At 35.8% G+C, this 27,202-nt stretch overlaps 3 protein-coding genes and 1 pseudogene across 5 annotated transcripts; 1 reads left to right on the top strand and 3 right to left on the bottom strand.

The window, feature by feature from the left end:
• Nucleotides 1-718: 718 nt before the first annotated feature.
• Nucleotides 719-3,063, bottom strand: LOC145635457 (WEB family protein At1g12150-like). The gene is made up of 2 exons (XM_081686738.1): nucleotides 2,661-3,063; nucleotides 719-2,571 (listed from the first exon to the last, which is right to left on the bottom strand). Exons 1-2 carry the CDS (start codon nucleotides 2,853-2,855, stop codon nucleotides 955-957), a joined length of 1,812 nt encoding a protein of 603 aa, XP_081542864.1. The 5' UTR covers nucleotides 2,856-3,063; the 3' UTR covers nucleotides 719-954.
• A 205-nt stretch (nucleotides 3,064-3,268) lies between these two features.
• On the bottom strand, nucleotides 3,269-5,491 carry LOC145635458 (DNA oxidative demethylase ALKBH2-like). The gene is made up of 4 exons (XM_081686739.1): nucleotides 5,080-5,491; nucleotides 4,892-5,008; nucleotides 4,622-4,805; nucleotides 3,269-4,548 (listed from the first exon to the last, which is right to left on the bottom strand). The coding sequence occupies exons 1-4, from the start codon at nucleotides 5,380-5,382 to the stop codon at nucleotides 4,349-4,351; spliced, it is 804 nt and encodes a 267-aa protein (XP_081542865.1). The 5' UTR covers nucleotides 5,383-5,491; the 3' UTR covers nucleotides 3,269-4,348.
• A 957-nt stretch (nucleotides 5,492-6,448) lies between these two features.
• LOC145636508 (protein C2-DOMAIN ABA-RELATED 11-like) lies at nucleotides 6,449-8,991 on the bottom strand. Of its 3 annotated transcripts, XM_081688085.1 has the most exons (5): nucleotides 8,875-8,975; nucleotides 8,714-8,761; nucleotides 8,296-8,406; nucleotides 8,010-8,105; nucleotides 6,449-7,431 (listed from the first exon to the last, which is right to left on the bottom strand). In XM_081688085.1, the coding sequence occupies exons 3-5, from the start codon at nucleotides 8,404-8,406 to the stop codon at nucleotides 7,132-7,134; spliced, it is 507 nt and encodes a 168-aa protein (XP_081544211.1). In that variant the 5' UTR covers nucleotides 8,714-8,761; nucleotides 8,875-8,975; the 3' UTR covers nucleotides 6,449-7,131. The 3 variants fall into 3 exon arrangements, with proteins under 3 accessions (XP_081544211.1, XP_081544210.1, XP_081544212.1); XM_081688084.1 differs by having other exon boundaries at nucleotides 8,714-8,991; XM_081688086.1 differs by lacking the exon at nucleotides 8,714-8,761 and having other exon boundaries at nucleotides 8,875-8,988.
• A 1,021-nt stretch (nucleotides 8,992-10,012) lies between these two features.
• On the top strand, nucleotides 10,013-10,998 carry LOC145637737 (25S ribosomal RNA; annotated as a pseudogene).
• The last annotated feature ends 16,204 nt before the right edge of the window (nucleotides 10,999-27,202 follow it).

Consider the following 27,202-nt stretch of genomic DNA (forward strand, 5'->3'; position numbering starts at 1 on the left):
ACATAAAGAGGGTTTGAATAATAATATGAGAGGGAGGGTTTTGTTAGCATAAGGGGGCTTTGAATAACATGAGGGGAGGTTTAGTTAGCATAAGGGGGGTTTGAATAACATGAGGGGAAGTTTAGTCAGCATAAGGGGGTTTGAATAACATGAGGGGGGGTTTAATTAGCATAAGTGGGGGTTTGATTAACATGAGAGGGGGGGGGGGGTTTAGCTAGCATAAAGAGGGTTTGAATAACATGAGGGGGGGGGGGGGTTTAGTTAGCATAAGGGTGGTTTGAATAACATGAGAAGGGTTATGTTAGCTTAAGGGGGTTTGAATAACATGAGAAGGGCTTTGGTAGCATAAGGGGGTTTGAATAACATGAGGGGAGGGTTTAGTTAGCATAAGAGAGGGAATAACATGAGAGGGGGGGTGGTTTGAATGACTTGGGGGGTCTAGTTAGCATAAGGGGGGTTTGAATAACATAAGAGGGGGGTTTACTTAGCATAAAGGGGGTTTGAATAACATGAGAAGGGGGGTTTGAATAACATGAGGAGGGATTTGAATAAAATGAGAGAGAGGGGGGGGGGGGGGGTGGTTTAGATAGCATAAGGGGGTTTGAATGACTAGGGGGGTTCATGACCACTTAACGATGACAGCTTTCAAGGGAATCATGATTCCAGAAATTGATTGTAGCACCGGGAATACATCAGCTCCTTAATGGTGGGATCAGGTTGTAACATTGAAGGTACAAAAACCAACATGATTGGCTCAGTTTAAGAAATAGTTACACCAATGAAAACTTATCTGAATTGCAATATAGAGATTCTTCCCCAGCCATAAGCTACAACAAATTTATTATTTTTTATTTTTTATTGCTGTACAAGAACATTTTAATACAACAATGAGAAAACATGCAAATTCTATTATATTTTTCTCTATAACATGAGCTTATGAACAGGATATTGATACTAAAGGAAATTTTCAGAATTAGGTTCCTCTGTATCACTCTGAAGTGCCAATTCAGCTTCAGTTGTTTGATTGATTTGCTCTGGTTGATGCCTCCGATGCAGCTCCACTTCCAAAGCACTCTTTGCAGCCTCTGCCATTTCAGCAGTCTTTAGAGCCTCCTCTTCCTTCATCTTTAGTTCTTCTATCTCCTTTGAAACAGCTTCATATTTTTTAGCTGCTTCCTTTTGGCTTGCCACTAGATCTTCTACCAGAGCCATATTTGCAGTTACTTTTATATCAGCTAACTTTTCAGATTCATCAGCTTTCTCCATCAAAGAGTTGTAATCTTCATTCGATAACTTAATCTTTCCACTGCTTTCAGAACTAGATTCCTGAGCAGCCTCAGCTTTTTCAGAAAGATCTTTAATCTCATCTTGTGCAGCTCTTTCTGCGGCTTTGGCTTCTTCTACTTCTTTGGATAAACTTGCTAGCTTATTTTCCATCTCTGCTATTGACTCTGTGAAAGTTTTGGATTCTTGCTTCCGCTCCTCTATTTCCTTCTTCATCTCTTGAGTTCCTTGCCTAGCTCTCTCAGTTTCCAGTGTCAGTTGCTCAATCAATATGGCCGTATCATCAGAGACATCTGCTGCACTTGTTTTATTTACAACACCAGCTTCAAGTACATTCTTGTTATCGTCTACTTCGGCTTGAAGCTTGTTGACTAAAGCATCTATTTCTTTCTGCTTATGCTTCTGCTCTGCCAATTCTTTTCCAACATGTTCTAGCTCTTGCTCGAGGGATTCAACTGAATGTTGAACAGATGACTTCTCCTCTGCTATCTTCTCTAGTGATTTCTTAGCATTCTCAAGCTCAAAAGTTGTTCCTTTATGAGATTCTAAATATGCAGCTCGGGCTTTTGATAACTTTTCTTCAATGTATAAAATTTCAGCTTTAGTTTCAACAAGTTTCAACTGCAGATTTTCATCCGACAGTAGAGATTGGTGTTCATTCTTCAGAGTGAGCAATTTATGCTCCAATTCTTCTTTGGAAAGTTTATCAGAACATAGATCCTCACGTTTATTTGTTGAAAGCTTCTGGTGCTCCTCTTCAGTGTCTTTAGAAGAAAATTTGATCTTGGCTATTGCTTCCTGCATGCTAGAAATCTGCTTGGTGAGGTCACTGACTCTGTGCTGGTGAGCTTCTGCTGCCGCATTTGCTTTTTGTTTGTCGCGTAAAGCAGCGGCTTTGGCTTCTAAAATCGTGTCATATTCCCTACGAACGCTGTTGAGTAGTTGTTTTGATGCATCAAGCTCCAAGATGGTAGCATTGTACTCCTCTCTGGTGGCATCCAGATCTTGTTGTACACTATCTACCATGTCTTGAGCATTAACACTAGACGATATTGCTTCTTCAAGCTCCCTAGCCCTAACATTTAGAGCTTCTGAATTTTCAAGTACAGACTTCTTGGATTCATTGATGGATTTTAGTTTTTGATTGAGTTCATCAAAAGTCCTACGAGCCTTGTCGAGTTCAGGTATGGTTTTGATTTTCTTGGATTCGGCTCCTCTCAGTTGCTCTTTCAGTCTATTCAGCTCGTTCAAGGCAATATGTAACTGTGCCTCCTTATCTAACACTACCTGCTTGGTTTCACATAGGAAATAGAATTATTAGTAAACAAATTGACATCAACTTTCTAGTATGACAATATAATAAAAAAAAAAATTACCTGTGCTTGAGGTTTGAAACTATTCTTGGTAACAAGAGGTTTGGCTTTAGGAGACAGCGATGATGATGCTTCAACAAAGAGACTGACAGCATCTTTGACAGATTGAAAAGGAGCTTTGGTATCAATCTCTCCTACTTCGACTGCCTTCGGGGAGCTTCCTATGGAGTTCTGTCGTGTTCTTGCTATGTTCATCATGTTAGGTAATTGAACTACTTATTCAAGTGGTAGATCAATTAATGATGCACCCTAACTTTGTTCGTAACAACAAAAAATTGCAACCTGACATATGGTTGGCAGCATCAGAATGTTGGATGCTACTCCAGATTGTGTGTTTTTCTTCTATCAATTAAATCTCAGTATTCATGTGATTTTTTTTAATGAGTAACTCTAATTTCTTACAACACTCGGATCATAAAAAAAAAAGCTTTATCTCATATTTGTATAGGAGATCCTTACAGTTAAAAAAATATTATCAGGTAAATAATAATATACAAGTATGAAATATATATATATATATATATATATATATATATATATATATATATATATATATATATATATATATATATATATATATATGTTAAAATATTCCTTCATTGTAAAAGAATTGAATCAAGGTTGTATTAGCAAGTAGCAACCAAAAAGAAATCTGAAAACAATATGTGCACGTTGATATAAATAATACTCTAATTACATCGTTGGTAGAGATGAGCATACCTGAAGAGAAAAATAGGAGTTATGTATTGGAAGGCAATTAGCTTCATTCAAGTTATCAATTTAGAAAGGGAGATAATACTATGGTAAAATTCTATGATAAATCTTCGTAACAACATTGCTGAATGCCCAGAACTATTATTATAAATTCAAGTTAGAATGCAAGAAAGGAGATTAATCTGCAATAGAATGAAAATGAGAGAAAAAAAAGTAGAAGAGAAGAGAGGACAAATAAGAGCCACACAATTAAAGAGGTTAACACGAACATTGCTCAACAAAGCCTACAATGCTGGACATTATATTACTATTTTTAGATGAGAGATGTGGTTTTGTGGATGTATGTTTGATGAAACTAAATAAATTTGTGTGATATAATCTCATCCAACTTCTTACCTAGGGCTAGCACTAAACTTAGTTTGTGCGCTTTGACCTTGTTTCATATTAATACAATTGTCATAGAAACATAATGTAAAAAATAACAAACTATTAACTTGGTATTACAGAACTTCTGCTGTATTTTTGTGTTCTGTCACTCGTTGCAGATTGCTGAATGCAGATAGAAAAATCCAATTTTAAAAAAATAAAGCTAGCTTTGTATCATAGTTGTTACGCATGGTGACATTTTCACCTGGAGCATACTCATGGTATACAAGCTTCAAGAATGTTTTTAATTTGTGTTAATATTAATCTTCCTAGAGATAGAAAGCCCGTACTCATCACAAGGGAAAACATTTACAGAGCATCGTATCCTAAACATATGGAATACAAGGCAACATACGCTAGCAAATAAGCAGAAAATGGTTCCCAATCAACAGTAGGTACATAATGTGATACAAGTTAGAACAAAAAAGCAGCTACATTATGCAATGTAGTAATTGAAAAGATAGGCAATCAGGCAGCCAGTATGTATGGGGAGTTTAAATCCAGCCCATAACACAAGATCCCTTCAAGTAAAAAACATGAATGTTGGAAGGTTAAAGGACAAGCCTGAAGGTAAGGTTGATCCTGATAGCATCTAGTTTAGTACGTTTAGGCACGGAATGAATCCAATCCCTCTGAGTGTAGCCTTTCATAACCAAAAGGGATCCATGTTTTAATAAAAAGGAATGCTGATCCTGATCGGCATTGCTGGCTGTCTTCAACCGCTTGCTTGCACTTGAATGCGCCTTTGACACTAGTACAGCATTGTAAAGTCAGTTAAGTACAAGTTATAAAGAATAGTAGGAAAGTAGCAATAGTAGCAGTACCTGATTTATTGGGTTTTTTCTTCAAGAAAAAGTGACGTTCGCAACCAAAGGAAAGGGAAGCAATTAGAGGAGTGGGACCATAAAGAGGTTCATCATCAGAATGCCAAGAAACGTAGTCATTGCCAGAATTGTATCGATTCAAAAGCAAGCTATTGAAATGACTTCCAGGAAGAGCATCTTCAACCTTGAAAACGTATACTAGTATGTTTAAGAAATAGTTGAATCAAACAATGTTAAGTAGCAGTTTAAATTAGTAAAAGATTTGAATACCGCTCGGAGAAGATGAACAAGGGGTGGGAATTGGTGCCAAGGGTAAGCATGAGGTTGATAGCCACTATATTTCAATTTGGAAACTCCCTCACATGCAACATAGCAGCTGTCACGGGGCTGCAACCATGTTTATGAGACATCAGGTCTTGAAAATAAAAAAATAATTAATACTCGTAAAATAAAAATACCTGGAGGCATGAACGCCCGAATACATGGATGGTAGGGCGATTCCATGGAATTTGATTGTTGAGGTATTCAAAGTATTTCCAGGCATCCTCGCACTCCACAAATCTCGGGTAATATTCAACTTCACTTCCATTTCCTAATTCTATTATCTTACTTTTTATTCTACCTTTCCCTATTTCTGACAACCACAATTCTCCTCCTCCTTCTCCTTCTCCTTCGTCCCTTTTGCTCTTGCTTTTGTTCACATTCACTGCAATTGATTCTGATTTTTCATTTTCACTTTCTTTTGCTTCTGACTTTTCCATTTTCTCAAACAAAGGAAAATAATCAACTTTGATTTCCCAATTTTACATACCACAACTGCCGTCAACAAACATGGCTCTATGTTAAGGATGGAGACCCAATTTCTCTTTTTTTTTTTGTTGTTGTTGTTGTTTAGAGAGCCAATAAGAATTAATTTCATAATCTCCTAAAGTCGTTAGGGAAGTTCTAAGCACTTGAACTATTGGATCCCTCACTCTCACAAGGATACATTTTACAAGTTGTATTTCGTATTAATTTAAGATTAATTTTTCATAATAATAAGATAATTTTAAACATTTTTATCCACAAAACCCGTGTATAAAACAACATCAAAATACAAGTAATTTTTTAAAATTTTCTTTATCAACCTTAACCATATCGATAATTTGTACTTAATAATACGAAGTATACAAAGATTTTAACGATTGAAGATATATGTTAACAAGCAAGAAAGTCAAAAGGTTAAAATTAGGATTTCTAATGAAACATTAGGGTATGATTATGGTACATCTAAAATTGTGAGCAATTCACACATTACACCCAATTTAGACTCCAATATATATCCTATCACAAGCTCATGATGTCAACTATTGGTACAACACATGGGGAATAGAGCTATCATAAATTGACTCGACCCGAGAATCCGACCTGAACCGGTAATGATCCGAACTTGACATGTACCCAAACAATGGGGTGAAACTAGTGACTCGTAACCCGACCTGAACCAACCTGATGTTGACCGACAACTGATTTGATCCAATACTTTATGACTTGAATCCGAACCCGCACCCAACCCGATAGTAACCGTCAATCGATTTAATCCGACCCGACAACAATTCCAACCCAAACTAGTACCCAACCCTATTAGAACCTGAAAACGTTTATAAACCAACACAACATGTTATTGAAGCGAGTCAAGGACGTTTAATAAAAATTTATATACCTTTTGTTCTTTATTACTTCGTATATAGGTGTGATAAAATCTTGATAATGCTTGAACAAATTATGCAGAGCGTAATTAAATAAATTAACTTGACTAATCGAATTAATTCGAATTGAACTTGAACCTAAACCAAGAATGATCCAACTTTAAAATTATCCGGCCAAATAAAATAATTATCTGACCCAACCTTAACCTGAACCCGAATGTATCATTTATTAACCCGACCAAACCTGACTCAATATACAACCCGAACCTGAAATTGAACCCGTTATGAATTTGATTTGGACGGACTCGACCTACACCCGAAGGATGAATGACCCAGAATAACCTGAATCGAAATTGACTCGACTGGAACTTGATCTGTGGCTAGACTGACCCGACACAACCTGATCCTGATTTGACTCGATGCGAACCTGACTTGAATACCTGAATTGACAGCTCTAATGGGGAGGATCGGAGGAGTGTGGAAGGGCCTTAATGTTGGATGACTTCATGCAGTATAAGTGTATAACAGCAACAAAGAAACCTTAGCTACGAACTCACAGCTTATCACAAACATACACTGATGCACGGCATACATGTTTTGATCAACTTTTTCCAGCAGACCCCTTCACTTCTCCATTTCCCTAAATTGTAAATCATACGACCCACAAGGGCCACAACAACTACAAGCTTGTTCTTATACTCTAGCATACAATAATATAATATTACAGCTCCCTCACTAATCATGTAACAATCACTATCCCTAGGCTCCTAGCTCGGCAATTACGGCCATTCAAACAAAAACCCAACGCCATACATCAAAATTCTATCTAGAGAGAGAATCCGGATTAGGATTTTCCAACTTGAGTTTCAATTCAATTTCTCCAGATTCAACCCCACATAGCCTTAACCATAGCTCTTGAACAATTTCACCATCCACACAATTAATACAACTCTCTCTCACAAGACAGTTATCACTGTCCGGGATCACCTTTCTCAAAGTTGTTTCCCCTGAAGAAACCTTCAGGATCTGTTTTAGTCTTGCTGCTGATACAAGTGGTTGTATATTTACATGAGCATATCCCATCTTGTCATCTGCCTTGAACCGATCTTTGTCAAACACTTCCTGTACAACAATAGCCAACCCAAATTTATAAGGAACTTTAACATGCTTACACCTGATTATATTTGACCCAAATCTAAGAGGTGATTAGGCAGTCATACTGTCTTTGTCGGTCATGTATCTTGCTACATCACAATTCACATTAAAGAAAAATGCTCTTTTTCCTACAGAATCTAACTTGAGGCTGCCATAAATCTGATTATGATAAAAGACGGTTGTATTAAGCGTGCATATACGGGTGATCTGATCAACAAGCTAAGATTGATTAGACAAAGGGAAAGGACAAAAGTTTAAGAATTGTAAAGTTGTAAGCAAATCAATCAGAAAACAGCTTTTAAAAGTCATTCTTATCTCTTCTGTCAACAAGTAGACTAGTCAATAATCAACAATAACTCCTAACTACTACATTATTGTAAGCATCTGTAATTCTGATGTAAACAGGAAAACCACTTCCAAGTGCAACATAAGTTACTCGCTTAATCAAGCAAACTAATGGCAAAACCACACTCAGCAAACATCAAAAGTAAAGACATCAAATGTAGAAGAAAAAAAAGAAGCAATACTTAAACTAAATTACTCACCAAATTGAGAGTTCCAACAGAATCTGTGAGGGAAAAGGTAAGCTCTTCATTCCAAACAGGGTTTAGGCAGCTGTTAATAACCTTAGTCTTTGCAACCTGAAGAAAAAGAGCAACAATCGTCAAACTACAACACAAAACTATACAAATTCCAACAGTTAAAACAGCAACTAGTTACTTCAATTCAACATAAGCCGAATCAGATTAGATAATACATAAGAACTTGATGAGATATAAAGCATTGTTAAACAGCTCAAAAAGGGAAACAGTAAAAAACAAAATGAGAAACCTGATCACCAAGCTTGAATTTGACATAAGGATCACTGGTTTTGAAGTCCCTAACAACCAACCTCTTGCCTTGCACTACCACAACTTTGAGAATACCTGCAGTATTCGACATCTGCCCGAAAATACAAAGTTAGTCTAAGACAAGATATAGCAGAAATACATCCTAAATAATTCAGGAATGGAATAGATATGGCAGAAATACATCCTAAATAATTCAGGAATAGATATGATGGCAGAAATACATCCCAAATCATTCAGGAATAGATATGGCAGAAATACATCCTAAATAATTCAGATGGCAGAAGTACATCCTAAATCATTCAGGAATAGATATGGCAGAGATACAACCTCAATCATTTAGAGTTTAGAGGTCAAATACAAATACCAATAAGGCGAAATTAAAGAAAGAAATTCTTTACCTGGAGAAAAATCAAATTTGGTGGATTGAATGTAAATTCTTCTGTTGGCTGAGTGAAATGGATTTCCATATAAACACACACACACACAAAAAAAAAACCAACAACAGTACTATTAATTAAATGTTAATTATTAATGAAAGACATAAGTATGTTTCTCTGACCTCTTCATCATCCACTTCTTTGAGTTCCTAATTCCTACCCACCGTGTGTTGAAACCAACAAAAGTCAAGTCCACACTGCTAAAAAAATTACTGGTAAAATGCAATGTAATAATGTTGTCAAACTTTGAGACTTTTCTTCTATTGTCCTTCTTCACATAATTTATACTAGCCACGTGGATGATGTGTTTATTACTGATTATACAATAGGATATTTTATAGACTTTGATTGGTTTTTCACAAAATCTTATATGTGGTTGCCATAATGAGGGTTACTTTGTTAGTGTTATAGGGGTTACTCGTTCAGTTTTACAAGAATTACTTCGTCAGTATAATAAAGGTTACTTGGTAAGTATTACAATGGGTTACCGGGTCAGTGTTACAGGGGTTACTTTGTTTTTTAATAAGTGGCTACATGGTGTGGCCAGCCACACACAAAATGCATTGTATAATATATCATTAAAAAGATAATTTCAAGATCTATCCAACCATATAAGATTTGGATAAAAATTATGAGACACGAAAATAATATCTGATCATCTTTGAACGTCTTTCATTTCGAATAAAATTAGGATTTAAAAAAGGGAAGTTTATCCAATTTAAAACTCTTTAAACTTATCCTTTCAAAAAGGATAATTAAGATTTTTGTAGAAACTTATAGAAGCTTCTAATAAATCCTAATTAGTTTAGGAATGGGATTTAACCTTTGGACCCTCCACATGATCATTGGGCCGTAGGTAAAATACGATTTGAGCCCAATTTAGTGTTTTTGCCATAACTTCCACATTATTCATTGGAATTGGGCTTATAATATATCGTTGGAAAAGTCTTTTTAAGCCTCATCCAATTACATCATTATTGGACCCTTATCATGAACCAATCTAAACAGGGTTGGACGTTTTCAATAGAGTATATTGTCGAAAACAGAAAGGAAGTATTTTTATTAAAACAACTGCATCACAAGACTTTTCACACTTTCACTTCGTTCGATAATCTATGACGTGAAAGCTATAAATCACTGAGGTTGATTTTTGGGGAGACACAGTTAGGTGTCTACGGTGATGCGCATGAATGGATTGACGAGATTCCCATTGCCCCTGCATACTATCCAGCGAAACCACAACCAAGGGAACGGGCTTGGCAGAATCAGCGGGGAAAGAAGACCCTGTTGAGCTTGACTCTAATCCAACTTGGTGAAATGACTTGAGAGGTGTAGGATAAGTGGGAGCTTCGACACAAGTGAAATACCACTACTTTTAACGTTATTTTACTTACTCCGTGAGTCGAAAGCAGGGCAATGCACCTCCTTTTAGACCTAAGGTCCACTTTGTGGGCTGATCCGGGTGGAGGACAATGTCATGTGGGGAGTTTGGCTGGGGCGACACATCTGTTAAAAGATAACGCAGGTGTCCTAAGATGAGCTAAACGAGAACAGAAATCTCGTGAGGAACAGAAGGGTAAAAGCTCGTTTGATTCTGATTTTCAATATGAATACGAACTGTGAAAGCGTGGCCTAACGATCCTTTAGACCTTTTGAATTTAAAGCTAGAGGTGTCATAAAAGTTACCACGGGGATAACTGGCTTGTTGCAGCTTAGCGACGTTGCTTATTGATCCTTCGATGTCGGCTCTTCCTATCATTGTGAAGCAGAATTCACCAAGTGTTGGATTGTTCACCCACCAATAGGGAACGTGAGCTGGGTTTAGACCGTCGTGAGACAGGTTAGTTTTACCCTACTAATGATAGTGTCGCAATGGTAATTCAACCTAGTACGAGAGGAACTGTTGATTCACACAATTGGTCATCGCGCTTGATTGAAAAGCTAGTGGCACGAAGCTACCGTGTGTTGGATTATGACTGAATGCCTCAGAATCCGAGCTAGAAGCGACATATGAACCTGCCGCTCGATTGCCGTTTTACAGTAGGGGCTTCGGCCCCCAAGGGAACGTGTTGTAGGCTAAGCTCGCGCTGTGGATGCACCGTGAGAGCCGCCTTGAAGTACAATTCCTACCGAGTGGCAGGTTAAATCCTTTGTAGACGACTTAAATACGCGACGGGGTATTATAAGTGGCAGAGTGGCCTTGCTGCCGCAATCCACTGAGATTCAGCCCTATGTCACTTCAGTTTGTCCCCCCTTACCTACTCCCTAAAAACACCTGTATTTGGGAAAACGAGGTTAGTGTTGCTTTTTAATGCTAAAAAATGTTAAGTAGTGGATTGGGACAAGTAAAAAAGCCAAAGTGTTGGGGTGTGGGATGGTGCAAGGGGGCGTGTGGCATGTGCACAAGACATGTGCACCCAAGGACACGACAACAAACAACTAGTTTTGTCGTTTGAGGGTATGACATTGTTGCCTTAAGACATGGTGATTAAGGATAAATGAGATGGTTCTGGGCATCATCCATAACTCCCAAGGCCCTTTGGGAACCCATGGAAGTACTTTAATGCATAATATTGCCGGATGAAAAAATGATGTACGGAAGCCAAATTTAAAGGCTATAATACACGAAATTGGAGCAATATATTAGTAGGTGTCCAGACCTGGTGTCAGAAATTCTCATAATTTTACAAAATGCATCCCGAGTCCATATGATGTTGTTTGGGCCCATATACAACCATAAGTCGGCTACATAAAGGCCCCGTGGAAGCTTATAGCCAATACAAGTGTCGTGTACGGAAACTGGTAAATTGGATGCTAAAAGGCAAATTAGATGGTTTCATCCACCCAATTGGATCCCAAAGGGTATTAGGGTCTATAGGAAGCTTCTGGGGAATTTTTGTTTCCGAGTAAAAAAAAGGCAAAAATTGGCAAAAATGAAGGCTATAATACATGTTTTTTGGCCAATTTCGGAGATTTTGGGACCCGATGTTGAAAAGTCCCGAGATACCAGGGGATACATCCCAGGGTCAATAGGTCATATAATATCTTTTGGAACCATATATGATCATTATATGTTGCCATATATATCCGTGGTAGCCTTGAGTTTATGAAATCGGTGCAAGTTGTAAACGGGTAAATTGACCGTTTGAAGATATGTTGGATGATTTTACCCACCCAAATGGACTCTCGGGTGTATTAGGGTTCATTGGAAGCATCTCGGCAATTTTTATTACCGGGTCTGAAAAAGTGAAAAATTGTCCAAAATTAAAGGCTCTATACACGATTTCGGGTCATTTTTGGACATTTTTTCGAAAACTTAACTGAATACGTAGGGTGACTCCCAGGGTTATATAAGATGGTTTGAAACCATAAGACACCTATAAAGATGTCTATAAAGTACCCAGAATGAGTTATGTTTCTAATTTGAAATTTTAGAATACAATTATGTCACAAAAGTATATTGAAGTGATAGTACTTGACAATAATGATGTCACATGAATATTATTATGTCATATGAATAATAATGATGTCATATAAGTACATTGAAGTAATGTGACTTGAAAATAATGATGTCATATGAATATAATGATGGAAGTGATATTACTTGACAATAATGATGTCGTATGAATAATAATGATGTCATATAAGTATATTGAAGTGATGTGATTTGACAATAATGATGTCATATGAATCTAATGATGTCATATAAGTATAATGATGTCATACAATTTAAGTATAATGATGTCATATTATCTTATTATATTTATTTTGATGTGATGTCATAATATGATGGGACTTGACAATAGTGTTGTGATGTGACTTCACACTATGGTTTGGAAGATGTGATGTGACAATAGAGGAATGAGAAGTCGTAACAAGTTTTCCGTAGGTGAACCTGCGGAAGGATCATTGTCGAAACCTGGCCAACAACGCGACCAGAAAAGAGAATAGATGATTGTTGATGATCAAGCTTGTTGATGCTTGAAAAAGTGGTGATATGACATCTATTTATAAGGGACAAAGAGGGTCGAAGGAGTAGAAAAGAATCTGAATTCGAATCGAAATAAAACTCGACGGTTAGCAGTTTTTGCGGATTTTGTTCTTATCGTAAATTTTAATCTGGAAGTCCAAATAATGCATATAATATGTCGTTGGAAAGCTCTTGAATGAAGTATACTTTCTAACCCAATTAATATCAGATTAAAATAATGGTCATATATGCTTCCTAATGACATTATATGACCCAAAGATGTATTCTCTAAGATCACAAGAATTTTCGACACCGGACCCCGAATCCTACAAAATTCCTCAGAAAGCGTGAATAATAACCTTCAATTTTGGAATTTTGGACTTTTTTCGCTCGGATGTAAAAAAATTTCGAGATGATTACGATGGTCCCTGATGCCCTTCGGGGTTCCAATTGGGTGGGTGGAACCATCAAATTCGCCTTTAAACGGTAAATTTACCTGTTTACAACTTGCACCGATTTCGTTAACTCAAGGCTACCACGGACGTTTATGACAACATATAATGGTCATATATGTTTCCAAACGACAATATATGACCCAGAGATGTATCCTCTAAGATCACATGACTTTTCGACCCCGAATCCTCCAAAATTCCTCAAAAAGCGTGAATAATAGTCTTTAATTTTGGAATTTTTTAACTTTTCTTCGCCCAGAAATAAAAATTGCCGAGATGTTTAACACGGTCCTAAATACCCTTCGGAAGTCCAATTGGATTGTTGGAACCATCAAATTCGCCTTTAAACGGTGAATTTACCTGTTTACAACTTGCACTGATTTTGTTAACTCAAGCCTACCACGGACGTTTATGACAACATATAATGGTCATATATGCTTCCAAACGACATTATATGACCCAGAGATGTATCCCCTAGGATCACAAGACTTTTTTACACCGGACCCCGAATCCTCCAAAATTACTCAAAAAACGTGGATAATAGCCTTCAATTTTGGACTTTTTTTGACTTTTTTTCGCCTGGAAATAAAAATTGCCGAGATATTTACCATGTTCCCTGATACCCCTTGACAGTCCAATTGGGTGGGTAGAACTATCAAATTTGCCTTTAAACGGTAAATTTACATCTTTACAACTTGCACCGATTTTGTTAACTCAAGGCTACCACGGACGTTTATTATGACAACATATATGGTCATATATGCTTCCAAATGACAATATATGACCCAGAGATGTATCCTCTAAGATCACATGACTTTTCGACACCGGACCCCGAATCCTCCAAAATTCCTCAAAAAGCGTGAATAATAGACTTTAATTTTGGAATTTTTTTAACTTTTCTTCGCCCAGAAATAAAAATTGCCGAGATGATTGCCATGGTCCCTGATACCCTCCGGAAGTCCAATTGGATTGTTGGAACCATCAAATTCGCCTTTAAACGGTGAATTTACCTGTTTACAACTTGCACTGATTTTGTTAACTCAAGCCTTCCACGGATGTTTATGACAACATGTAATGGTCATATATGCTCTCAAAAGACATTATATGACCCAGAGATGTATCCCCTAGGATCACAAGACTTTTTGATACCGAACCCCGAATCCTCCAAAATTACTCAAAAAGCGTGGAAAATATATAGCCTTCAATTTTGGAATTTTTTGACTTTTTTTGGTCTGAAAATAAAAATTGCCAAGATGTTTACCTTTGTCCCTGATACCCTCCGATCGAGAGTACAATAGGGTGGGTGGAACCATCTAATTCGCCTTTAAACGGTAAATTTACCTCTTTACAACTTGCATTGACTTCGCTAACTCAAGGCTACCACGGACGTTAATGACAACATATAATGGTTGTATATGCTTCCAAACAACATTATATGACCCTGAGATATATCCCCTAATATCACAAGACTTTTTAACACCGGACCCTGAATCCTCCAAAATTCCTTTAAAAGCGTGAATAGTAGACTTTAATTTTTGGAATTTTTTTACTTTTCTTCACTCGGAAAATAAAAATTTTTGAGATGTTTATCATGGTCCTTAATACCCTCCTAGAGTCCAATTGGGTGGGTGGACCATCAAATTCGCCTTTAAACGGTCAATTTACCTGTTTACAACTTACACCGATTTTGTTAACTCAAGCCTTCCACGGACGTTTATTAAAACATATAATGGTCATATATGCTTCCAAACCACATTATATTGCCCAAAGATGTATCTCCTGGGATCCCAAGACCTTTTGACACCTGACCCCCAAATCCTCCAAAATTACTCAAAAAACGTGGATAATAGCCTTCAATTTTGGATTTTTTTTACTTTTTTTCGCTTGGAAAAAAAATTGCCGAGATGTTTACCATGGTCTCTTATACCCTCTGAGAGTCCAATTGGGTGGGTTGAACCATCCAATTTGCCTTTAAATGGTCAATTTACCTATTTACAACTTGCACCGATTTCGTTAACTCAAGCTTACCACGGACGTTTATGACAACATTTAATGGTAAAGTATGCTTCCAAAACACATTATATTACCCCGAGATGTATTCCATAGGATCACAAGACTTTTCGACACCAGACCTCAAATCCTCCAAAATTCCTCAAAAATCGTGGATAATAGCTTACAATTTTGGAATTTTTTGAATTTTTTTCGCCCGGATATAAAAATTATCGAGATAATTACCATGGTTCCTAATACCCTCCGAAAGTCCAATTGAGTGGGTGGAACCATCCAATTTGCCTTTAGACGGTCAATTTTCCTTTTTACAACTTGCTCCGATTTCGTTAACTCAAGCCTACCACGGACGTTTATGACAACATATAATGGTCATCTATGTTTCCAAACGACATTATATGACCCTCAGATGTATCCTCTAGGATCAAAAGTCTTTTTGACACCAGACCACGAATCCTCCAAAATTCCTCTAAAATCGTGGATAATACTTGCTAGAGCATATTTCTATTTCTAGTATTAAATCTAGCTTGTCCTGCTATTGATTGTATTACTAGTTAATTTATGTCAATGTAGATGTTTTGATGGTGTATTCTAATAATTGTTGGGGTAATCAAGTAAGAATGTCATTTTCCTTTCATTACTCAAGAATGACATATTGCTAGAATGGTGTATATCCAAAAAGATACATGTGTTCTAATTGCTAAATGTATCTTAGCGTGAGATATTTTTCCTTCATGATAAGTTAGTTAATCATCATTATTTTCTAAACTTCTCATATTATATGCTTTGTAGCTAATAAATTAGGATTTATTTTTGATGTCATTAGTGGTAAAAATATTATTTTTGAGCTATTCTTATTTCCTAACTTCTGTATCTATGTTATTTCTTTCTATAGTGTGTGTCCCTTATCAATCAGAAAAGTTGGACATTTTGCAAGTCTATTTGAAACTTATGCTTCTTAGTTCTTGCTTGCTTGTTTGGCAGGATAATCAAAATTATAGGATAAAGAATAGACTTATGCTGAATTTGCATCTGTGCTGAATGTCCTGGCAGGCTTCCTTTCTAGTGACCTTTTTAAAAAGTTTATTGTTCTCTTATCTCCTCTTTTCTTTCTAAACTCTCATTAGTGCTCTGATAGCATATGCTGAATGGCATTTTGATTTATCATCAGCCGAGCTGTATTTTTTTTTTTTATTGTACTCTGCGCAAAAGATTTCTAAGAGGAAAGCTATTTTAATTATTTTTGGTGTATAGACCACAAAGAGAAATTAATGTAAATGGAATTTAATCGGCTTCCAATGAGTGGAAAGTTGTAGCATATATGAATGACATGTTAATTATGAGTTGAATTGGTTCCCTCTTATGCCTGAGGTGCAAGTTGAATCGGATATACAATTATACAGGTTTCTGATTTCAAGTATATTGACCAAAATTTAAAGAAAGTGTTGCATTCCTTCTGATCCTACTAGAGGTCAATTTTTCATGATCAAGCTTTGGACTTTTTACACCATTGCTTCAAAATTTTCATTCTTAAAATCTCCTAAACATTGTTTAAACAAAAACGCAAGTAGTATGAACATTTTTTTTTTCTTTAGTGACCTTTACAGAAATATGGCTTCGTTTTTTCCCCTTTTCTTTTACATAGAATTTAGGATAATCGTTGGACACTTGAACATAACTTGATTGCACAAGGGCCAATGTTTTGTTGAAATCTGAAACGACATCAGGTTTCAACTGGTTAGTATGGCTGTGAAGAATTGTGTTTGAAAGCATGTTGCGGCTGCCTCAGCCAGAGCTACAATGGTTTAAGAACAAATAACACAAATAATGTAGCGGGCCTTAGAATGAATGACTATAATAATACAAAATAGTGAGGGAGAGCGAATTTCACATTAGAAAGCAGAGATAGGAATGGACAAATGTAATGTTTTTAGAAATGTAAAACTCAATATTTGTACAAAGCATATGTACTAAAAAAAAACCAAAACTAAGCCTGACTTGGACCCAGACTAAATCCACATTATCAAAGTAATTTAGATTAGACACAGTTGTTCATCAAACAACAAGTTGTAGGACATTCTTTCTTTCTTTCTTTTTATATTCTCTTCCCAGTGAGTGCTTGAAAATTTACATCAGACACATACTTGAAGAGGATCCTCTGAAAAGGAAAAAAAATACATACTACTCATACTCAACTTACACTCATAATCTAGTGTACAGATTTACATAAAATACCCTATTATTTCACAAAATGGACAAAATTTGCTATTAAAAATTGATTAACAGCATCAGCATGCAAGGTTGATTACTTGAATTTGTCTGACTTCTTGGATATGATGCTTTTATTTATTTATTTATTTATTGCAATTTGTGCTCCCTTTTGACCTTTTTCTCCCTTTTTTTCATCATCGGAGCTGCTAATATAAGAAGCTCTACCATTTCAATGCCTGCTGCAGAAACTGAATCCATTTTCTCAGTGTTAGGGTTTCCATAATTTGAATTCTCATTGACATTCATATCACTAGATGATTCTACATCTCCCTTCCTAGACCAGCTAAGTGGCAAAGCAGCACTAAGCGCAAGCTTTACCATTTCAACTTCCCTAATAATTTCATCCAAGATTTCCGTTGTGCTAGAAGCAGCACTTTTAGATGAACGTGCATGTTTGTCCTAGAAATGCAACTGGAAAAACTAAGAACAAGTTTTTATCAATTTGTAAATATAATGAGTTGATAAGTGAATTGGTACTTGTACACACTACAAGAAGCATGGTTGCAAAAATAATAACTAGAGAGAATAAAATCTGTTGAAAGGATCACCTGGCCTGTATGAGAGAGACTCGAAGTTTACGAATATCGAATGTCAATCGCTCTAAGTTTTGCATGCTTTCCTTAAGGGTTGCAATCTCGATCCGTAGCCTGCATGCTAAATTAACATATCCGACTAAATAACTAGAGCAATCTGATGAATTCAATCGAAACCATAATTCTGCGTTGTGATAAGAACCTCTGTTTAAAGATGCTTCAGGTTCCAAGTTAGGGTGAGTCACAACAGGAGGATTTCCTTCTGTACCAAGCTAGCGTTTCAAAGTAGTTCCCTTGAACAAGTTTTTAAGCCTCTCATCTCTTCCACAAGCAATTATTTTTCCATCACCAGGTCTAGTAAGAAGGTTTCCTTCTTCGGTGGTTTTCCTGCAAAGTTAAAATAATAGACACTTAACAAGACGCTAGATTTTTGGAATCTTAGAAAAAAGAAATATAGGAGTGCAGAAGAGACTGGAAGATGTAGCATTTGCGGAAGAAGTTACATTCCGTAAAAGGCATCAAGTTTCTGAACAAAACATAATCACCAAGCAAAGATTTGGCCACAATAGTAGGGGTTAAGAGATTAAGTAGGGGTTAGGATAGTAGGGGTTGTAGGATATTAGTAGGACTTGTAGGATAGTAGGGGTAAGATGATAGTAAGGGTTAGGATAGTAGGGGTAGTAGGATAGTAGTGGCGGCTTTGGTATAGTAGGGGTAGGATATTAGTAGGGGTTATGTTTTGTTCATTTATAATCCATCTTATAGAATAAGCAAAGATTTCCCTATTGTATCAAGATATGTAAATGACATCCTCTTTTCTTCTGAAAAGCTCATCCAAACCACCCTAAAAGTTGTAGAATAAGAATGCTAAATGGGCCAAAAATAACGGAAAAGTTAAGTAAATGGAGTACTCAGAATTAATCTTACTCCATGTAATGCTCAAATGTTGATTTATCCAATGAATTTTATAGGCAGCCTTGTTTCCCTTGAAGATAAGATGATTTCTGAACAAAACATAATCACCTAGAAAATATTTGAGCACAATAGTATGGGTTAAGAGATTTAGTAGGGGTTAGAATATAGTAGGGGTTGTAGGATATTAGTAGGGGTTGTAGGATAGTTTATGACAACATATAATGGTCATCTATGTTTTCAAAAGACATTATATGACCCCCTGATGTATCCCCTAGGATCAAAAGACTTTTTGACTCCAGACCCCGAATCCTCCAAAATTCCTCAAAAGCGTGGATAATACTTGCTAGAGCAGATTTCTATTTCTAGTATTATATCTAGCTTGTCCTGCTATTGATTGTATTACTAGTTAATTTATGTCAATGTAGATGTTTTGATGGTGCAATCTAATAATTGTTGGGGCAATCAATCAAGAATGTCATTTTCCTTTCATTACTCAAGATTGACATATTGCTAGAATTGTGTATATCCAAAAAGATACATGTGTTCTAATTGCTAAATGTATCTTAGAATGAGATATTTTTCTTCATGATAAGTTAGTTAATCATCATTATTTTCTACACTGCTCATATTATATGCGTTGTTGCTGATAAATTGGGATTTATTTTTGATGTCATTAGTGGTAAAAATATTATTTTTGAGCTATTCTTATTTCCTAACTTCTGTAACTATGTTATTTCTTTCTATAATGTGTGACCCTTATCAATCAGAAAAGTTGGAATTTTTGCAAGTCTTTAAAATTTGAAACTTATGCTTCTTAGTTCTTGCTTACTTGTTTGGCAGGATAATCAAAATTATGGGATAAAGAATAGACTTATGTTGAATTCGCATCTGTGCTGAATGTCCTGGCAGGCTTCCTTTCTAGTGACCTTTTTAAAAAGTTTATTGATCTCTTATCTCCTCTTTGCTGAATGACATTTTGATTTATCATCAGCCGAGCTTTTTTTTTTATTGTACTCTGGGCAGAAGATTTCTAAGAGGAATGTTGTTTTAATTATTTTTGGTGTATAGACCACAAAGAGCAATTAATGTAAATGGAATTTAATCGGCTTCCAATGAGTGGAAATTTGTAGCATATATGAATGCCTGAGGTGCAAGCTAAATCGTATATACAATTATACAGATTTCTGATTTCAAGTATATTGACCAAAATTTTAGAGAAAGTGTTGCATTCCTTCTGATCCTACTAGAGGTCAATTTTCCATAATCAAGCTTTGGACTTCTTGCACCATTGCTTCAAAGTTTTAATTCTTAAAATCTCCTAAACATTGTTTAAACAAAGACACAAGTAGTATGAACATTTTTTTTCTTTAGTGACCTTTAAAGAAATGTATATGGCTTCGTTTTTCCCCTTTTCTTTTACATAGAATTTAGGCAATCGTTAGACACTTGGATGTAACTTGATTTCACAAGGGCCAATGTCTTGTTGAAATCCGAAATGACATCAGGTTTCAATTGGTTAGTTTGGCTGTAAAGAATTGTGTTCGAAAGCATGTTGCGGCTGCCTCAACCAGAGCTACAAAATTGTTTAAGAATGAATAGCACAAATAATGTAGCGGGCCTAAGAATGAATGAATATAATAATATAGAATAGTGAGGGAGAGCAAATTTCAAATTAGAAAGCAGAGATAGGAATGGACAAATGTAATGTTATTAGAAATGTCAAACTCAATATTTGTACAAAGCATAATTACTAAAAAAAACACCAAAACTAAGCCTCACCTGGGACCCAGACTAAATCAGCATTATCAAAGTAATTTAGAATAGATACAGTACTTCATCAAACATCAAGTTTTAGGACATTCTTTCTTTCTTTCTTTCTTTCTTTTTATATTCTCTTCCCAATGAGTGCTTGAAAATTTACATCAGACACATACTTGAAGAGGATCCTCTGAGAAGGAAAAAAATACATACTACTCATACTCAACTTACACTCATAATCTAGTGGACAAATTTACATGAAAAAAACCTATTATTTCACAAAAGGGACAAAATTTGATATTAAAAATTGATTAACAGCATCAGCATGTAAGGTTGATTACTTGAATTTGTCTCTGACTTCTTGGATATGATGCTTTTATTTATTTATTTATTTATTGCAATTTGTGCTCCCTTCTGACCTTTTTCTCTTCCTTTTTCATCATCTGAGCTGCTAATATAAGAAGCTCTACCATTTCAATGCCTGCTACAAAAACTAAATCCATTTTCTCGGTCTTGTTTGGTATCATTTTTTGTTTTCAGTTTCTTTTTTTTTAGAAAACTAAAAACCAAAAACAGGAAACAAGAAAAAGGTGTTCCACTTTTTTGTTGTCAGTTTTCAAAATTATTATGATTTTAATATGTTTAAATAATTTTGATACATTATGTGACATATATCATATACTTTTATACAACAAAAAACCAAAAAATAGAAAATCACAGTAATGCCAAAAGAACCATTTTCTCAGTGTTGGGGTTGCCATAATTTGATTTCTCATCGACATTCATATCACTAGATGATTCTACATCTCCCTCCCCAGACCAGCTAAGTGGCAAAGCAACACTAAGCACAAGCTTTACCATTTCAGCTTCCCAAAAATAATTTCATCCAAGATTTTTGTTGTGCTAGAAGTAGCACTTTTAGATGAATGTGCATGTTTGGCCTAGAAATGCAATTGGAAAATATAAAAACAAGTTTTATCACTTTGTAAATACAATGAGTTGATAAGTGAATTGGTACTTGTACACACTACAAGAAGCATGGTTGCAAAAATAATAACTAGAGAGAATAAAATCTGTTGAGATGATCACTTGTATGAGAGAGACTCAAAGTTTACGAATATTGAATGTCAATCGCTCTAAGTTTTGCATGCTTTCCTTAAGGGTTGCAATCTCGATCCGCAACCTGCATGCTAAATTAACATATCCGACTAAATATAGAGCAATCTAATGAATTCAATCGAAACTATAATTCTGCTAACACAAACTTTGTAAAAATTATAAGTCATAGACCTTGCATCATTCATGTTGTGATAAGAGCCTCTGTTTAAAGATGCTTCAGGTTCCATGTTAGGGTGACTCACAACAGGAGGATTTTCTTCTGTACCAAGTCAGCGTTTCAAAGTAATTCTCTTGAACAAGTTTTTAAGTCTCCCATCTCTTCCAGGAGCAATTACTTTTCCATCACCAGTTCTAGTAAAAAGGTTTCCTTCTTCAGTGGTTTTCCTGCAAAGTTAAAACAATAGACCTTTAACAAGACGGTAGATTTTTGGAATATGAGAAAAAAGAAATATAGGAATGCAAAGGAGAGTGGAAGATGTAGCATTTGCGGAAGAAGGTACATTCCATAAAAGGCATCAAATTTCTGAACAAAACATAATCACCTAGCAAAGATTTGAGCACAATAGTAGGGGTTAAGAGATTTAGTAGGGATTAGGATAGTAAGGGTTGTAGGATATTAGTAGGGCTTGTAGGATAGTAGGGGTAAGATGATAGTAGGGGTTGTAGGATAGTAGTAGGGGTTTTGGTATAGTAGGGGTAGAATATTAGTATATAGTTATTGATATCCTAACCCCTACTCAAAACCCCTACTAATATCCTACAACCCCTACTATCCTAACCCCTAATATCCTACAACCCCTATTAATATCCTACAACCCCTACTATACCAAAACCCCTTCTAAATCTCTTAACCCCCTAATATTGTGCTCAAATTTTTGTTAGGTGATTATGTTTTGTTTAGAAACCATCTTATCTTCAAGGGAAACAAGGTTGCCTATAAAAGTCATTATTGTGAAAACTTGACTTGGTAGCCCATGAGCTGTGATTTTAAATTGTACCAACCATACTCCAAATTTTCTATCTCAAGAAAAATTCTTTTACCATCTTTGGAGTAAAAAAGAGCTCTAATACTTTTACGCATCCCAATAATCTTCCGATGGGAAATACAAAACAACTTAACCCAAGACTTTTTGTTTTCATACTCCTTCATTTCCCATAATTCAACATTATCAAGCACCCTATAATCCACTCCATCCATAAAGTCACCATCCACAACTAACATCTCAACCTACGCCAACTAGGTTGAATCATCTTACCCATACTATCATCTTAACCCCTTCTATCTTAACCCGTACTATACCAAAATGCCTACTAACATCTCAACCTCTACTATACCAAAACCCTATTATCTTCTAAACCCCTACTATACCATAACCCCTACTATTATCCTACAACCCCTACTAATCTCTTAACCCCTACTGCGTCCAAACCCCTACTATCATCTTACCCCTACTATTCTAACCCCTATTAAATTAATACCTACTATCCTACAACCCCTACTATCCTAACCCCTAATATACCAAAACTCCTACTAAATCTTTTAACCCCTACTATGTCCAAACCCCTACTAAATAAATCCCCCTACTAAATCTTTTAACCCCTACTATCAGCCTACAACCCCTACTACTATCCTATCCCCTACTATCATCTTACCCCTACTATACCAAAAACCCTACTAAATCTCTTAACCCCTACTACACTAAAACCCTACTATCATCTAAATCCCTACTGTCATCTTAAACCCTATTATACCAAAAACCTTACTAAAACTCTTAACTCCTACTAATATCCTACAATCCCTACTATCATCTCAACCCCTACTATACAAAAATCCCTACTAAAACTTGTATCCCCTACTATATAAAAACCCCTACTAAATCTCTTAACCCCTACTATCACCTTAACTCCCTATTAAATCTCTTAACCCCTACTATCCTATAACCCCTACTATCATCTTAACCCCTACTAAATCTCTTAACCTCTACATCATCTAAACTACTACTAAACCTCTTAACCCCTACTATCCTACAACCCCTACTATCATATTAGCCCCTATTAAATCTCTTAACCTGTACTATCATCTAAACCCCTACTAAATCTCTTAACCCGTATTATCATCTAAACCCTTACTATATCAAACCCCTACTATCATCTTAACCCCTACTACTATCCTACAACTCCTACTATCATCTAAACCCCTACTATTCCAAAACCCCTACTAAATCTCTTAACCCCTACTATATTCTAAACCCCTACTAAATCTCTTAATCTCTACTATATTCTAAACCCATACTAAATCTCTTATTAACCCCTACTATTCTACAACTCCTACTATCATCTAAACCCCTACTATATACCAAAACCCCTACTAAATCTCTTAAGCCCTACTATATTCTAAACCCCTACTATCATCATAACCCCTACTACTATCCTACAACGAACCCCTACTAGACCAAAACCCCTACTACTATCTTACAACCCCTACTATCATCTAAACCCCTACTATCATCTATGCCCCTACTACTATCCTACAACCCCTACTATACCAAAACCCCGAGTATCATCTAAACCCCTACTAAATCTCTTAATCCCTACTATCATCTAAACCCCTATTACTATCATATAATCCCTACTATACCAAAACCCCTACTACTATCCTACAACCCTTCTACTATCCTACTACCCCTACTATACCAAAACCCCTACTAATATCCTACAACCCCCACTATACCAAAGCCCTACTACTATCCTACAACCCCTACTATACCAAAACCCCTACTAAATCTCATAACCCCCCAGGCTAACTAACCCCCCCCTCCTCATGTTATTTAAACTCCTCTTATGCTAACTAAACCCTTCTCATGTTATTCAAACCCCTCTTATACTAACTAAACCTCCCTCCCCCCCTCCTCATGTTATTTAAACTCCTCTTATGCTAACTAAACCCTTCTCATGTTATTCAAACCCTCCTTATACTAAATAAACCTCCCTCCCCCTCCCCCTCATGTTATTCAAACCCCCTTTATGTTAACTAAACCCTCTTAGTCATTCAAACCCCCTATACTAACTAAATCACCCCCATGTTATTTAAATTTCTTTATACTAACTAAATTCACCATATGTTATTCAAACCCCCCTATACTAACTAAATCTCCTCCCCGTGTTATTCAACTATACCAACTAAACCCCCCATGTTATTCAAACCCTTTAATACTAACTAAATCAAACCCCCACACCCCTATACTAAGCCTCTCTTGTTATTCAAACCTCCCTATACTAACTAACCCTCCCCCCCCCCCATGTTATTCACCGCCCTATCTTAACCCATTCAAAAGTGAAAACCTTCAAAAATTGGTCAACATCCTTGGGGAATAGTGATATGAGTCTAAAGTCCATGATTTTTACTGTACAATTGAGAAAAATTGCCGAAATTTTGCTGGCTTGAAATTCGTTCATTTCATTGCAATTTGGTTTCATTTAATGAGTCAGCATATTACTTTTTTCCTCTTTTCCCTCATCTCCACTCATTCTACTTTTACATTTCATTTTCTTTTCTCACTCCTCCCTCTCTTTCAGTCCTTTCTCCTACATTAAGATGCGTACTCCATTGATTTTTCATTTCATTTCATAATCTGATTTTTCCATTGAAGCATAATCTGAGTTTACTCTCCTACATTGAAACTGAGGTATGGTTATTGAATTTGCCTAATTTGGTTTGTTTTTGGGTATATAAAAATTATAATTCTGAATTTTTTGGGGCTAAAATGGTTGCTCCGATTTTAGACTAATGGATTCATGAATGAATGGATGCAAATATGGTTTCCTCCATTGAAGCGACTTTGAGGTAAGTGCCTGCTATTATTATTATTATTATTATTATTATTATTATTATTATTATTATTATTATTATTATTATTATTATTATTATTATTATTATAATATATATATATATATATATATATATATATATATATATATATTGTACATTTTCAATTTCACTATGTTGGGTTTGATTGGTTTTATGGCAGGATACATTGGGTTTTTGTTTTCAAACACATGGCTTCATAATCAGTTCACTCAAGTTGAGTTTTGGGCATTGAAATCTCAGGTTTAATTTAATTATTTTTTTTTTTTTTTGCGTATGTTTTACGGATTTAAAGTTTGTGCTATTGTTGGTTTGTTGTGGTTTTTGTTGTTTGAATGTAGTACTATACATTTAGGATAGAGAGTGGACCTCTTACTCTCTCCGATTTGCCATCGAATTTGTAGAACCTTAAGGTTGTTGGAGAGAATTTAACTGAATAACAGAGATTCATTTATGAGGAGTAATAATGATGAAGTTGATTTTGAGCTCTTTCTTAAGTTTAGTGACTGATTTATTTTGAGCTCTTTCTTAGGGTTAGAGAGATTGGGAAAATGTGATGGTGACGATGCGAGAGAAATATGGGAGCAAGAAATATGGACACTGGAGGAGGTCAATTATAGTATGAGGAAGCAATAAACAATATTAGAAGACTTTTTTGCAAAACCATAAAAGACTTGAGTGATAGAAAGAGTAGGGGGGAAGGGAAGTAAAAGGCGATAAGGGGAGCAAGAGATATGGATTTTATTTTTTATAAATGTGCTTGATGAGAAGTGGTAGTATAGTTTTAGATTTACATTAAAAAAATGGATATTAATCTATTCTCACTTGAGCAAGTAAGTTCTTAGATTCACAACAATTGGATAGGGTTCCTCTATGGTAGATTAATTATTCAACTATTGGTTATAATTACTCAAGGTGTGAAAGAGATATGTTTAGGATAGCTTATGAGAAGTGCAGTGACGACGAGCAAGAGCTCATGTAATAGTTTTTGAGAAAAAGCTTGTAAGGGCTTGAGACAAGTATTACTTGTAAATAAAATAAATTTGCCACCATTAATATGGGAAAGTGAGAGGGAGAGAATATGGGGTAAGAAAAAGAATAGGAGGAGCTGAGGGAGAATTGAGAAGTACCTTGAGAGAACATTTTAAAAGTAAACGAGGAAGAGAGACATAACTCTTTTAGGATCCTTTTGATTTTCTCATAACTATGAAAGGTGAGTGAGTAAAGGAGAGGCAAGGAGGAAATATTAAAATTCCAGGAGCACGTAATTTAAACAAATAACTAAGACATGTATGAGTTTAATGTGTTATTACTAATTTATAGTTGTAATAGGAGAGAGTTAGTGATGCTTGAGTTAGGAGGAGCCGAGGGAGAATTGGGAAGTACCTTTAAGAGACCATTTTGAATGTAAACAAGGAAGAGAGACATAACTCTAATAGGATCCTTTTGATTTTCTCATAACCATGAAAGGCAAGTGAGTAAAGGAGGGACAAGGAGGAAATATTATAATTCCAAGAGCACGTAATTTAATCAAATAACTAAGGCAGATATGAGCATAGT

The sequence above is a fragment of the Chenopodium album genome, chromosome 6, assembly GCF_948465745.1.
Source record: "Chenopodium album chromosome 6, dcCheAlbu1.1, whole genome shotgun sequence".
In the NCBI taxonomy this organism is placed as follows: Eukaryota; Viridiplantae; Streptophyta; class Magnoliopsida; order Caryophyllales; family Amaranthaceae; genus Chenopodium; species Chenopodium album.